At 41.9% G+C, this 16,155-nt stretch overlaps 1 protein-coding gene across 1 annotated transcript; it reads left to right on the top strand.

Moving 5' to 3' along the window:
• The first annotated feature begins 1,845 nt into the window (after positions 1 to 1,845).
• Positions 1,846 to 15,597, top strand: LOC137255630 (uncharacterized). Its single transcript, XM_067793085.1, has 7 exons — positions 1,846 to 2,158; positions 7,570 to 7,768; positions 8,716 to 9,013; positions 9,528 to 9,736; positions 10,202 to 10,434; positions 11,006 to 11,107; positions 15,562 to 15,597. The coding sequence occupies exons 1-6, from the start codon at positions 1,846 to 1,848 to the stop codon at positions 11,098 to 11,100; spliced, it is 1,347 nt and encodes a 448-aa protein (XP_067649186.1). The 3' UTR covers positions 11,101 to 11,107; positions 15,562 to 15,597.
• Positions 15,598 to 16,155: the final 558 nt, after the last annotated feature.

Raw genomic sequence — 16,155 nt, 5'->3', positions numbered from 1 at the left:
AGAGATATCATTGTTCTAAGGCTATAGATGTATGGGTAGTATGATGGTCTTCTGTAAATTTATTTGTGAAACGTGGCCCAGTTATGATTAGGTTGTTATACGTCCCCATCACGTGCTGAAAGAAAACTCCAAATCAATGAATTACTATAAATGATCATCGGCATATCATGTTTCAATAAATATTGAAAGGCGCAGTGTGTTTCATAGCATCAATACACTACCATTACCCACGGCATCGCCTTTGATCGAAGCATGTGCATGAAAATCAGTGTATGGTGCCGGATGGATCAAACTAGTTATACGAACAATGACCTTACCTTAATGTAAAATATCTTAATTTCATTGGTCAATGACGCTTTAACAACTTTCCGTGTCACCCCTCCCTAGAGGGTGACAAATGGAAAAAAATATTAACCGCTGCCACTCCAACCGCCAACCTCTCCGCCGAGAAGCTCTATCGCCAACAATCGTATGACGTCATAATATGACGCATGCCGTGAGCGGAGTTCGAAACCCGTTCGATTAGCTGTTTTGAGGTTCAGTATATATTAATTTCTTTCACTGCTTAATTTAAACTAGTTTATACTTTGAATCGTTAGCACACTCAACTTCAACATAATTAACCATTTTTATAGCATTTTTAAGCTTGTCAGAATATTTCTCACTGATTTTAGAGAGGCGAGGCGGATAACATTTTGTCACATAGTCGGTCTTGATCTTCAGAATGAAGTAAAATGCTATTTTGTACATTCAACATGGCAGAAACATTAAGACTTTATACGCTTCTCGCTATGATAATACGTCGTTGCAGCAGTGTTATCCCTAACGGCTCGGGTAACGCTGCCAAAAAGAGGGGTATTGTTCTTTAGGGATGCATACAACTTATAATACAATCATGAATATATATTGCTGTATATAAACCCACTAATACGTCGTTGCAGCAGTGTTATCCCTAACGGCTCGGGTAACGCTGCCAAAAAGAGGGGTATTGTTCTTTAGGGATGCATACAACTTATAATGCAATCATGAATATATATTGCTGTATATAAACCCACTAATACGTCGTTGCAGCAGTGTTATCCCTAACGGCTCGGGTAACGCTGCCAAAAAGAGGGGTATTGTTCTTTAGGGATGCATACAACTTAAAATACAATCATGAATATATATTGCTGTATATAAACCCACTAATACGTCGTTGCAGCAGTGTTATCCCTAACGGCTCGGGTAACGCTGCCAAATAGAGGGGTATTGTTCTTTAGGGATGCATACAACTTAAAATACAATCATGAATATATATTGCGTTTTGATATAACAAAGGTGTTTTTATGGTGCTTTTGTTCTTCACAGGTTTTTCAGTTATGTTGAAATACATGTCATATCGTTTTTTCACCATCAGTATCATAACATTATACAGTTGATTGTTTACCTAATATTTAGGCCCCGGTCTTTTAGAGATCGAAGAATTGTAGACGCTGTTATCTCATTGATAAGCAAATATTATTCAGAGTGAGGTATTTACACAGAGACGAATACGTGAGCAGTGAGGTTCTGGGTGCTTGCATTTAAAAAGCGTACTCACTGAATTTGAAATCCTGTGTACAAAGACAAATAAGGCGTGTGTAGGTTTTGTTCATGTCGCGTTCTCTTGTCATGTACAGAGGGCGTTGACCATTAATTAATTTTAATCATTAATATGTCGGCCTTTCCACTGTTAAAGATAAACTCTGCATCACAGTTCTTCATGCCTTAGTTCGTTCAGACTATCAGGACTTTTCATGCGTGAAGAATTTAGATTCTGATTTACAAATTGCCAATTTGTTTGAAGAAAAAAACATATTTTGACTAATGATTGAATGTTCTGCAAAAATCCTTGTTTTGCTGTCATGTATTTTTCAAGTGTCTTGCACTCCGGTCACAGACAGATACAGATACTTGAGATATCTTGACGTTCAGGGCTACAAGTGTTCAGACAGCCAGATGTCTGAGGTTCCTGGTAGTAGTAATGTTGGAGCATGTGCCCGTGAGTGCAGCACATTCCAATCTTGCGTTCTGTTCTCCTACAACAGGGTGTCCAAGCTGTGTCAGATCCACAACCACATAATCTCCAACAGCAGTTGTAACTGCACTCAAGACGAGGACACGGACCACTACATTCTCGGTGAGTTGAAAACCTGGGCCTAGATTTTCGAAGCTCTCTTAGCGCAATGGTAGTCGCAAGTAACTGTTAATATATGACACTTAACACTATCTTAGTGCTAAGAGAACCTGAAAATCCAGTCCCAGTATTTTAAAACTGTGTTTTTATGTTGTTTAACGCCCCTCTCGCCAATATCCCACTTGACATCGGACTAAATCAAATCGGGTCATTCTGACAATCCAGTGGTTGGCATCATGAGCTCCGAACAGTTTGCAACATATGTCATATTTGGGATTTCACTTTCTTAGTAAAGTACAAATTCTAGTACTTTTTGGAAGTCGCGGTGGCTGAGCGGGCTAGGCGGCTGACTTTGTGTGCTGGCGATTAGGTGCCTGACTCTGAGGGTGCGGGTTCGAATCCCGGATGGGACTCAACCCCCCCAAAAAAAGTACTAGAATTTGTACTTTACTAAGAAAGTGAAATCCCAAATATGACATATGTTGCATTTGACCACTTTCTAAATGGCATCGTGTAATCCGAACAGTTTGTTGAATGTACCAAATGTTTACTTCCTGATTTTGTTAAGGTTAACGGCCTTCCTCTGCGTACCACGTTTGGGTTTATCCCAATGCTTTGGTTTGTCAAAGGAGAGGCGTCCTCATGTGTTTCGGTTCAAAATCCCATGATTCCATTGATTGCTTGCTCTCATATGCGTACTTCTTTGGTCAAGGGAAGTGCAATCGAGCTGTCAGTGTCTCCATATGAACTTTCTGAAACAGGGTGGCTGGGACTTACATCCACGTTATGAGTTCGCTGCAGGCTTTTGATGCCTCGATCATTGTCATCCAAACTGAACTCTAAATATTGTCGTCTTTTCCCCATCAGAGGGAACTGATACTCTGGTATTAGAATACACAGCCACATCCTCGCTTGGTAGATACTCCGGTTTGTGTGTTGAGTAAGAGCATTCCGTCTTGTTGGCAGATTGTTAGTCATTGCCATCCGCTTTCCTTGGCAGAACAACTCTTCTCTCAGGTCACTGACTTTGTCATGAGAAGTGCTGCGGTCAGAGAATGCACACAGATCGTTTAGTAGTAGCAAATGTTAATGAGTATTCGTTGACACGACTAAATTGCTCAGGGGTGGAGTACAGAAAACCTGCGGTAGCTTCTGGATATGCAAGTCACGTCTTCCAAGCTGTCCTTTTGCCTTTCCCACTAAACTGTGACGTGGTGTCACACCCAGAAAAGGCGTGAAAGAAAGGAAGATTTAGTGTCTTTGTCAAGTTCTTTGCTGATGGAATTAATGTCAAGCAACCTGAAGTGTTTTTCTTTTCCAAAAGCCGGATAAATCTGGAGAGATCACATGGGTATTTCTAGTTCTGAAAAGTTTCCTATCCCACCAAAATTATCATGACGTCGATCAACAATGTTCACCAAGGCACTTGAGCCACCTTTCTTCTATACATCCTCAACGTGCAGAGAAACACGCGTGTCTGCTTCCTCATGATCACTGGGATCCATCACTCAAAATCCAACTTTCTTTAGAAAATTTGATGGTAGTTTTGCTTGCCGTGGCACATTTCGTCGCTTTTTCCTGGTTGTCTCTTTCAGACAACCATCTATGCATGTGTCCAACACAATGTTAGTTCTATCACAGATGTTCAAGTGACTTTCTCTCCGCTGTACGAAAACGGTTAAAGCGGTCGCTCGTCACGCCGAAGACCCGGGTTCTATTCCCCACATGGGTACAGTGTGTGAAGCCCATTTTCTAGTGTGCCCCGCCGTGATATTGCTAGAATATTGCTAAAAGCGGCGCAAGACTAAACCAACTCACTCACTCTTTGAGTGGCTCTATTGGGGAGTTGGAGATTTAGATGAAGACAGATTGTGTGGATGAACGACTTCTGTATTCAGGTATCGCAGATTCTTGTATCGTTGTTGAGCAGTTACCGAACAGTTCGTCCTTAGGTTTGTCTTTGTAAGAACTAAGGAGGTAGCATCAGAGAATAAACTGATATCAGAAGTCACCAAAGAAATGTTATAACAAGGAAAGACAACCGCTCCAAGAGATCAACAGTCATGCAAACAGTGGACTTAGAAAACCCCAGTGAGCCAGAACACTAAAGGAGGTTCAAACCGACAGCAGCAAGAGTGCCCACTTTGTGACTATTGATGCAGGTCTGGCACCTTTGCCGTAATAAAAGACTACTAAACGTCTTTTGGAAGATCATTCCGTATCCTAGAAATGATTTGAAGTGGCGTTGATGGACGTCTCAAAGGTCGGTCCATTATATCCAATATGTGTTCAGTGACTGACAAATAAGGGACAAGGGTAACAAATACTAATCCAAAAAATTCAGAAATGCACAGACGAGAAATCTGCTGCGACATGTATAAGTCGTCCACAAATAGATTTTAGTGCATGAAATTTTACACCAGTTTAGAAGAGGGTAATGTCTATTCAACCAAATGAATATTTTAGATAACGGCGACGTTGAACGCGATGGCGACGACGTAGCACGCCCCCGACGTTGGTTTTCCTGGCTCCCAGACCAATCTCTTCCAACCTGTTCCGTACAGTTTGATCGGATATCCTCTGAAGTCCAGGTACTCTGGCTGTAGTATCCGGATGTACCGATCTTGGGCTGCAGTGGTAACTCGAGGTCTACATGTGTGGGGACGGTCGTTTGTTATACCTGTTTGGTTGCAACGAGCTGCAAACCACGATATCCTGCACAGACTAACATTCATACACCTGGCAATGGAAGATTGGTAATCTCTAGCATGTATTCTTTCAATGGCGATGTTCCGTGTCAAGACATGACGTAATGATTTGACCTTGAAACTTCTTCAAAACGAATGCTAATTGATTTCTATTACGAGACAGTCAATGCCCTTTGCTGCACAATTTCAACTGGAAGGTGATTTCTGTTGCTTTGTCGCGTATGCCTTTCTAATCCTTGTAAGAAATCTCATCAATAACAACATTTTTACTTGTGCAATTGTGTAAAATCATGTTATTAACACTTTTGCTCCATATCTTGCTCCACTTACTCCAGATCATAACGACCATTTTCCAGCTCTTATACCACTCCAGATCACGACGACCATTTCCCAGCTCTTATCCTGCTCCAGGTGATATGGACCATTTCCCAACTCTGACACCGCTCCAGATCATGTCGAACATTTCCCAGCTCTTATACCACTCAAGATCACGACGACCATTTTCCAGCTCTTATCCTTCTCCAGGTGATATGGACCATTTCCAAACTCTGACACCGCTCCAGATCATGTCGAACATTTCCCAGCTCTTATCCCACTCAAGATCATAACGGCCATTTCCCAGCTCTTATCCTTCTCCAGGTGATATGGACCATTTCCCAACTCTGACACCGCTCCAGATCATGTCGAACATTTCCCAGCTCTTATCCCACTCAAGATCATAACGGCCATTTCCCAGCTCTTATCCTTCTCCAGGTGATATGGACCATTTCCCAACTCTGACACCGCTCCAGATCATGTCGAACATTTCCCAGCTCTTATCCCACTCAAGATCATAACGGCCATTTCCCAGCTCTTATCCTTCTCCAGGTGATATGGACCATTTCCCAACTCTGACACCGCTCCAGATCATGTCGAACATTTCCCAGCTCTTATCCCACTCAAGATCATAACGGCCATTTCCCAACTCTTATCCTTCTCCAGGTGATATGGACCATTTCCAAACTCTGACACCGCTCCAGATCATGTCGAACATTTCCCAGCTCTTATCCCACTCAAGATCATAACGGCCATTTCCCAGCTCTTATCCTTCTCCAGGTGATATGGACCATTTCCAAACTCTGACACCGCTCCAGATCATGTCGAACATTTCCCAGCTCTTATCCCACTCCAGATCATAACGGCCATTTCCCAGCTCTTATCCTTCTCCAGGTGATATGGACCATTTCCCAACTCTGACACCGCTCCAGATCATGTCGAACATTTCCCAGCTCTTATCCCACTCAAGATCATAACGGCCATTTCCCAACTCTTATCCTTCTCCAGGTGATATGGACCATTTCCAAACTCTGACACCGCTCCAGATCATGTCGAACATTTCCCAGCTCTTATCCCACTCAAGATCATAACGGCCATTTCCCAGCTCTTATCCTTCTCCAGGTGATATGGACCATTTCCCAACTCTGACACCGCTCCAGATCATGTCGAACATTTCCCAGCTCTTATCCCACTCCAGATCATAACGGCCATTTCCCAGCTCTTATCCTTCTCCAGGTGATATGGACCATTTCCCAACTCTGACACCGCTCCAGATCATGTCGAACATTTCCCAGCTCTTATCCCACTCCAGATCATAACGGCCATTTCCCAGCTCTTATCCTTCTCCAGGTGATATGGACCATTTCCAAACTCTGACACCGCTCCAGATCATGTCGAACATTTCCCAGCTCTTATCCCACTCCAGATCATAACGGCCATTTCCCAGCTCTTATCCTTCTCCAGGTGATATGGACCATTTCCCAACTCTGACACCGCTCCAGATCATGTCGAACATTTCCCAGCTCTTATCCCACTCAAGATCATAACGGCCATTTACGTCCAACCACCTATACCACTCCAGATCATAATGAACATTTCTAAGCTCTTATTCCACTCCAGATCACAAGGACCATTTCCCCGAATACATGATGGAACGTGTTCTGTCGTTAGCTGTTTGAGAAAGGAACTGTGATTTATCCGTGGGGAGAACTCTTCTCCATCCACGAGCTCGTCACCAAATTGTGCCCTTTACTTGAGACGTCAACTTCTGGCGAAGAAAAGACTAGCAACTTCCCAGTGTAATGTTGAAGTCTGAAACATATTATAACCTTTCAGCTGTTTTTTCCACGTGCCCAACTTGTTCCAGAATAATACACCTCTTGAAACTGTTTTGAGTGGAAATGAAACGTATTGGGGTGCTTTGTGAGGCGGGGCCTATGTCTTTATGTTATGTTATAATTCGCAAAAATAATCTTTTGAGAGTAGTGTCCACGACAAACAGATATATTCCAGCGAGAATATACATAGCACACGAATCCGCTTTATAAGTTCGACATGTGTCATGTTGACGGATGAGATATAAAGCTGTACTTCATGAAGTGCTAATCTGTATTCAGACGTCACATGATTTCTTAAACGTGTGCCAAGGGACACCATAATATTTCAACATCATGAATCTCTCGACTTGGCGGAGAGGTGGTTAGCTATCTTGTCCAGTTGGACTTCAGAGTCTCAAACGTATGCGCACCACCCATGTGTCACTTTTTCATGTTTCGCACTAGACTCATCCAACACAATATTGTCGCGTCTATGCAATACTTCGCAAATAATCAGCGTACGTTTAGTAAATCCATTGATTTGGCTAACTGTTTTATATTTTTCGACGTTCAGATAAGGTTTGTCAGAGCAACACATTGCCAATAATAGAACGTGAGCTGGAGGGTGTGCCACTTCGCAGCTACTTCGGAAATAACGCGCTTACGAGGATCCTGGAGGAAGGGGAGATAATCCAATGGCAGTTCTTCTCCGTCGCTGTGGGCGAGGCACAACTCCAGGTCTGGAGACCACGAGGAGATCTAGGAGATGATCGGTATGTATTGTCTTACCACATTAGGAGTTGGTCACTGGTCACGAGAGGGGATGGGTTGATGCACCCTCAATGTTTGGTCATGTTCCCTGAACCCGAAACATCAACACAGGGGCCCCAAGGGACCAGTGATCAACGTATTCATCTTATCGAACACAGATGAGATCCGAGCTGATTTGTCAAACGTTTTGTTCAACGTTGACCACTGTTTTTAACACGCGACAAGCGTGAGTAAACGCTACATGGTTTAATCTAATTTTGTCTCATAATTATTACACTGCAGGCCAGTGGCATTTCAGTATGATTGATTGATTGATTGGTTGGTTGGTTGGTTGGTTGGTTGGTTGGCTGGCTAGTTGGTTAAATTGTGTGATAAAAAATACAGCGACATCAAAGGTTCCGGACAAACTGTCAAAACTGCAGGTAGCCGTCACCTTAAGTTTCCTGTTTCATTGTGTTTCACAAACACATACTCGTGATGAAATCGGAATAGTACCTGAGACTTGTTTTTTAGATATCTCCTGTCAATGTATTCTCACCTAAAGCATTTCTTATTCCATTTGAATGGAGAACCCTGTCACTGTTTGTGCACAATTGTTAGGTGTGGAGATAAGCTCTAGACAAACACATGTATGAACGGAATCAGTAAAACGTGGAAACGGAAAATGATATCTTGTAAAAACCCTTTTGTGGTAAATGCACTAGGTAACAACCTTAAGGAGCAAACTTTCATAAAATGATACATATTCACATTAACGATAGGATCTGGACACAAAATGAGCCGATTAGCATATTTACAGTTTAAAGTATTCACGCAATTTACCTTCAAAACTTGATCCAGGTTAGTATTGGTCTTTAGCATTGTTTTTCCAGATTCGATTATTTAGAGACCAAAGCCATATACTATTGCTGAGTGCGGCGTAAAACTAAACTCACTCACTTACTTTCAGATATGAATTTGTTGGGCAGAACCACCTTATGAGTACCGTAATTGGACAGTCAGATACCCTCAAGGTAGCAGAGCACGAGCGGATACAGGTACAGCCTGGAGACGTCATTGGTATCTATTACGAGGCAATTCCGGCAGGTATCACTTACAGTGAATGCGAAGCCGCAGACTCACCTACCGCAGCCCAGATGTCCTGGATCGATGTGGCAGATGCGTCCCTGTTTGTGTCGGGGAAGATTTATACCCATGCAACTCAGGACAGTTGCCAGATATTTTCACTAAAAGCCATACTTGGACCAGTGAGTATTTTCATAGTCTCTTAATTTTGAAGAATCTCCCCAGTTGGTCTTACAAGGTGACTATCTGCTTGCCTGAGTAGGTGCGGTCGGACCGAGATGGCATTGATAGATGGTGTCAATCAAGGGATTGTGTGGTCTGGATGATTTATAGCCCATCGTTGACAAAGATAAATGGACCGTTAGTTGTTAGGCTACAAGGAAATGCACACTCGTTAGTTGTAGGAGCAGTATGTATGTCTAACGTATGATCATCACGTTCCCTTTAGTAATCCATGCTCGCAAGAGGTAGACTGATGGATCAGGTGATCAGCTCGATTAGACGATTATGCACATAATATCAACCGATACCAATGAAGTCAAGAAGTTTGTGTGGTTCAGATTCCATCATCTGCAAGCTCAAAGATATTAGATAAAGAAGCAGCATGTCTCAATAATGCCCAAGCATGGAAACCGGAAAAATGATTCATTATTAACTTCCTTCCTTAAACTTTTGTGTCATACATATCATTTACAGAAGCGAACAAACTCAATGAGCCAAGTGAACTCCTTGCCCATAACGAGCCGCAGCAGTGTTGGGAGTTTGGAGAAGGTGTACATCGGCCTGAACAGCAATTTTAGGATTCGCGTAGATGGCCAGGTGTCGATTTGGAAGTTCTACTCTAAGTTCAGTGGTAACCTGGCACTGCAGGTCTGGAGACACATCAACAACACATCCACCCAACAGTAAGTGTCTATTCTGGTTCACGCCACTAAACCTGTCGCAACAGTCGATCAGATCTGCGTAATACATGACATCGTATCCTGACTGTATAGGTTGATGCTGATCATTTCAGTCACCGAAGTGTCTGATACAGAATGGTTTACAAACCTCTGCCATATAGAGTATTTCCGAATGCAGCCGCAGATATGTAAATGTCAATTTCAATCCAGAAGACTTGTCTGACGATCCATAGTACATCCACCTCAAGACCCTTTCTTAGCTGAATGATCAATGCCTTCACGTTTGACAAACAGGTGTCTGAGTTTATACTCGCTATGAAAGTCAAGGACTACTATGTTTTTACATTAAAGTATTTAATAGTGCATATAATGATCAAAATGATACTAAAATATTGAATATTAGGGTGTGCCTTAACCTTTTTAGATGAGTATATTTAATGTTTTATTATACATGTAACAAATTTGCAGGATCAGCTTTGTTGGTCAAAATATTGTGAAGACTGTCCATGACGGCCCTCAAGTTGTCTACGTCAACGAAACAGACCGTATTCAAGTGACCTCTGGGGATTACATTGCCGTGTATTACGGACAGAGCAAAGGGGGCCTTTGTTACGACACCTGTGACAAGTCTGTCAACGTGGAGGCTGATCCAGTTGCCCGTTCTGCCGACTCAATCGAATCTTCAGAAGACTTTTATGATGGCAAATACTAAAATCATTTTTTAAAATATAATACACCCATCGGTAAATTCAAATCGAATGATTACCTAGGTATAAACAGCTCACTGACACATTGTTTAAAACACTATTCAGTAGCTGAATTTATTCATCAACACCCTTGTATCGCGTTATGTCGATACATGAAGCCAATACCAAACAAATCACAGATTTCACCCATATCCCGAAACCCACCAACATGAACGACGCCGCACTCTGCAATATCCCAGCTACTTGACAACAGTAGACAATCGCGTTTGGACCAGACAATCCAGTGATCAAAGAATAAACAGCGATATACTGGGATACGATGACACGTGTTAAGCTTTACTGACCACCCGGTCCCGTTAGTCGCCTCTCTCGACAGGAACCGGTGACGGGAGTCCTATTCTAACCCGAATCGTCAGGGGTTGGCGCCATAAGTTGAAGAACCCTATTCTATTATCTGCAAAAATCTATACTCTAGATACAGGGCAAAACAAAAACATGATGATGGAATGAGTCAATGATTAGGTAGGGGCGATGACGTTTTATATTTCCCTTCACAACATTCCAGGAATGGTGCTGGACCTGATGTTTCCTCATGACACGTGTAGAGTGTTCTCACTAACAGCCTTCATCCAACCCAACGTGGACATGATCGACATGTAATCATTTGGTAAGTCGCTTTCAAAATAATGTCTTTAAGTGAATCACGTGAACAAGCTGTGTCGTCATTTCGTTATCAGTGTGTAACGCGATTTGAAGTTGATTTTATGAGAACAGGGCCACGAATTTATGAGAACAGTGCCACGGTCAGTCCAAATAAACACAGGACTGAAGAGCGTTTGTTTCTATAACGGGTCCCAAGTTGAGAGTTTTCTTGTCGATTTACTTTATAGATTTTATGTGCGCATTTCGACATGACACATGTTTCTGACATTTCATTTGGATTCACAAGTTTTGTGTCACCCTTACCCTTTCGTTGAATGTACTAAGGAGTGACAAATACTGGTAACTAATGTAGTTATAAACGGAAACAACATTCACAACAATACATTTATTGCTTACTGGCTTCCTTCATGTCAAAATATGTTTCCGTCCTATTGCGCAACTTAGTGCGATAACCAGTCCAAACTTTTCAGACTACGATATTCAACTGGATGCATAAATATTAATCAGTATGATTTGATATCATTACTCTTCTTCTAGTCATAGCAAACACACTGTACAGCGTGTTGTGTTGTACAGCGAGTTAGAAAAACTCGGAAAGCTCGAAATCGTGGAACCCTCAAAACAAGGCTCTGCCGCAAGAAAGGTTTGGCAGTCTGGTACGGAACTGATACTATATCAACCAAAACCAACACCACACCACACACACGCACGCACGCACGCACGCACGCACGCACGCACGCACGCACGCACGCACGCACGCACGCACGCATACACACACACACACGCACACACACACACACACACATAAACACAAAAAAAAAGAAAAAAAAGAAAGCTTTAAGGAGTGAGCCAGATACATTGTGAATCATTTTACGACCTCATCAAACAGGGACAGTCTGTGATACCACAGTTTAATTAAGGTATGCTGCCTGAACCTCTACATGGAGTATAGATAGACGGTATTTTTAAAGCTTAACGTTAAAATTGATTTGTATATACCATTTTCTTATGAAACAAGGAATTGGAATTCACTTTAACCAGAGTTGTTTGTGGTGTCTATTTTCACTTTCACTCGAGAAAATTCGGATCGTAGGAAAAGTAGGTCACTGTCTGAATAGGTTAATGAGACTTATGTCTCGGTATGTCAACATTTCACTTCGGGTATACGAGCATGGTGCAGACAACTGTATACAATGTCATGACAGGACTCTCTACGAATTCATCAGTTGATATATTTTGTTAGTAATTATCGTGTGTCACTTTTGGAATTTATAACCACACACACACACACACACACACACACACACACACACACACACACACACACACACATAAACACAAAAAAAAAGAAAAAAAAGAAAGCTTTAAGGAGTGAGCCAGATACATTGTGAATCATTTTACGACCTCATCAAACAGGGACAGTCTGTGATTCCACAGTTTAATTAAGGTATGCTGCCTGAACCTCTACATAGAGTATAGATAGACGGTATTTTTAAAGCTTAACGTTAAAATTGATTTGTAAATACCATTTTCTTATGAAACAAGGAATTGGAATTCACTTTAACCAGAGTTGTTTGTGGTGTCTATTTTCACTTTCACTCGAGAAAATTCGGATCGTAGGAAAAGTAGGTCACTGTCTGAATAGGTTAATGAGACTTATGTCTCGGTATGTCAACATTTCACTTCGGGTATACGAGCATGGTGCAGACAACTGTATACAATGTCATGACAAGACTCTCTACGAATTCATCAGTTGATATACACTGGCCCAAAAATGAAACGCATAGGTGAAAACCCAATGTTATGAGAGATGATTTATTAACTTAAATTGCACAAAAAGTAATGGAACTTGAGCAATGATAATTCACACGGGTATTAACAAATGTGTGTCAAGACATATGCAATCATTCACAGTGGTATTAAGCGTCTCTATTTTCCATGGCATAGTGAGAAAGTCAGTATCTGGTGTGACCACCACGGGCATCAATCACTGCTCTGCATCGCCTGGGCATTGACTGTATAAGACGTCGTATCCGCCTTTGTGGGATTCTTCTCCACTCATCTCGCAACGCATTCACCAACTGTAGACGTGTCTGTGGCCGACGTCGTAACCGTTTACCCAATTGGTCCCATAAATGTTCAATTGGGTTCAAATCCGGCGATTTTGAGGGCCATGGAAGAACTGTAATGTTGTTGTTGGCAAGGAAATCCGTGGTAATGCGTGCTGTGTGCGGTCTTGCATTGTCGTGCTGGAAAATTTCCCTTCTAGCGTCAATTGTAGGAACAACATGACGGTTCAGAATTTCATCCCGGTAGCGTACAGCATTGAGTTCCCTTGCACATGCACCAACTGTGTCCTGCCGTTCATAGATATGCCTCCCCACATCATTACACCTCCACCACCGTGTCTGTTGACCTCATGAACGCACTGTCGAGCATATCTCTCATTTCGACGTCTGTAAACACGCATCCTTCCATCATGTCTGTACAGCAGAAAACGTGACTCATCGCTGAACCAGATCCTCCTCCAATTCAAGAGGTTCCATGCCCGAACGTTCCTGCACCACTGAAGACGTGCACGACGGTGATGGGGATGCAGAACAGGTCCTGCATGAGGTCGCATAGGTCGAATTCCATGCTCTCTTAGGCGATTCCTGATGGTTTGTGGAGAGACTCTACGCAGCCCAGGAACGTGATCAGCGGTATACGTAGCAGTGACGGCCCGATTACGCAGATGAAGCACCCGGATGTAGCGGTCTTGTGCTGGAGTTGTCACCCTTGGTCTCCCACTCCTTGGACGGTCTCTGGTCGAGTTGTGTTGCGTGTATCGTTGCCAGAGACGGGAAATCGTGCTCTGCCTCACATTCAGACGTCTGGCAACTGATGACTGACTTTCCCCAGCTTCCAGACGTCCAATGGCTCTATTTCTGTTTTCTTCATTTAACCTTGGCATTTTCGCGTCGCATAGAAAGAAATTCGAAGAATGAATCGCAACAGGACCTGTCCCCTTTTATAGCCATCATAATCAAGATTGAGATCCTGCATTTGCACGTGCATAATGCTTTCAGATTTTCCCACGTGCAGATTATACAAAGCGTTTTCAAAGTGCTGTGGTGTGGCGAATAATCACCAGAGGTTGTGTTTGTTTGTCTGTTTTGGTTGTATTGACTATAAAAACACTTAATATTTACATTAATTGTCATTCCATTCCATATTTTCCGAAAAAATCTACTTTAAAAATGAGATTTCAGCTATGCGTTTCTTTTTGGGGTCAGTGTATTTTGTTAGTAATTATCGTGTGTCACTTTTGGAATTTATAACACCAGAAAGGTTCGGTTTGGCTTCTTCACAATTATGTATCAGGCAATTTTCGGTGAAGAGCTCGTAATATTTCTGATATAATATGTTTTCAGCAAATCGCATTTGTCTTCATTGTTTAAAACGTAAAAGCATTTAAAGGCAGCAATATGCGAGGGACATAGCACTGTTTATTCCTTTTCAATGAAACGGAAACAGAGTTATCATTCTTGTGATACAACGTTCTAATTGTTCCAATGAAGTAATTCCATATGGGCATGTGCTGCTGTTAGCTCTTCCCAAATCTGTAGTCACAACACATAAATGAAAGTCTGATTCAAATAGAGAGGAAAAAAATTAGATGATTTACAACAGAATTACTTGCCACCATAAATTTGGCCTCTGAGTATGTTTAAAAATTGCTGAAAACTAAGTTGACACTTTTACCTCTTAGATCCCACTGTTCAGTAGAAGGATGGGAAAAGTAGTACACAGTGCGGTCAACAGTCAACTGGTTGGTTTGTTGCAACGATGCAGACACTGCATTCCCCTGTTCATATATTCAGTCTTTGGTCAGAGATAATATTTAAGCTGCCTGTATGAAAAATGATTCTCGATTGGTGGTGCATGAAATGTTTGAAGACAACATCACCCTGAGAAAGGACTTATTATCTTGTCAAGCAAGAGCGTGCCTCATTTCAAATAGTCAGTAATATCTTTACTACATTGTATGTGCTTTGAATCTCGGAAAGGAACAAAATCTTCATTTCCACAAATACGGTTTCATGGCTGAACTGGCATTTCTGAAAGTGCTGTAAAACATCACAAACAACCAAATATCCACTGTACAGTTGTATTGTCAGTTGTTGAGACAAAGAAAACTCTATATAGACAAATAAAACTCTATATAGACAGCAGGAAACTCTATATAGACACAGACAATTCTATACGGACAAAGAAAACTCTTTTCTTCTTATGTTTATCCTTACTCTGTGACTTGGATGCCTGAGGTTCGATGCCAACCAACCCACACAAATGTTTTCTTGTCAGCCCTAAACTCTAGCCATGTCTTTTATATCTATTGTTGACTTTACGGCCAGGTAAAACTCACCCCTCATGAAGCGCGTTTATAATATAATGTGCATTATGCTTTTGTTGTAGACGTGTCAAAGGACGACTATGGTTCGAGAAGGCGCCTCGTCCTACATGCTGATGTATAGTCTCACAGGAAGGCTTAAGCAACTTATTCACACTTAAGCACCTTATTCACACTCCTGAAACGTTTGTCTCTTTCACAATAAATTCTTTGCAACATCATCTCCTGTGTTTTGGTTGTATTCTTCAAACGGACCGTATATATTACACCAATAGAGGACATGGCACAGAAAGGTAGGATAAAAGTCTCAGTGACGTGGATCATCTCAATTAGTTATTCCCAGGCATTGACATTTAGAACTAACAAGGAACCGATCAAGCAAGAATCCGGTCGTCTTGGTGTCATTCCATGCACAAGAGAGCACGATACCTTGACTGACAGCAACGGACCATTTCATCTCTTCCCCATTTCCAGAACACTGCTACGTATTTACCTTGGGTTACCTGGATTTAGACTTTTTGTATTGCTTCAAATGGCATCAAAAGAAAGGTACATGCTCCAATGTTGGGCAGTATGTATTTATTGTATGTATCATGATCCGGAATGCACTTGGGGCATGATATGTGTCAGGTTAGGTATAAAGCATTAGAATGAAGATA

Source organism: Haliotis asinina, chromosome 11, assembly GCF_037392515.1.
Source record: "Haliotis asinina isolate JCU_RB_2024 chromosome 11, JCU_Hal_asi_v2, whole genome shotgun sequence".
Classification (NCBI taxonomy): domain Eukaryota; kingdom Metazoa; phylum Mollusca; class Gastropoda; order Lepetellida; family Haliotidae; genus Haliotis; species Haliotis asinina.
The sequence above is the reverse complement of the archived record's forward strand: the minus strand, read 5'-3'. Positions and strand labels throughout refer to the sequence as shown.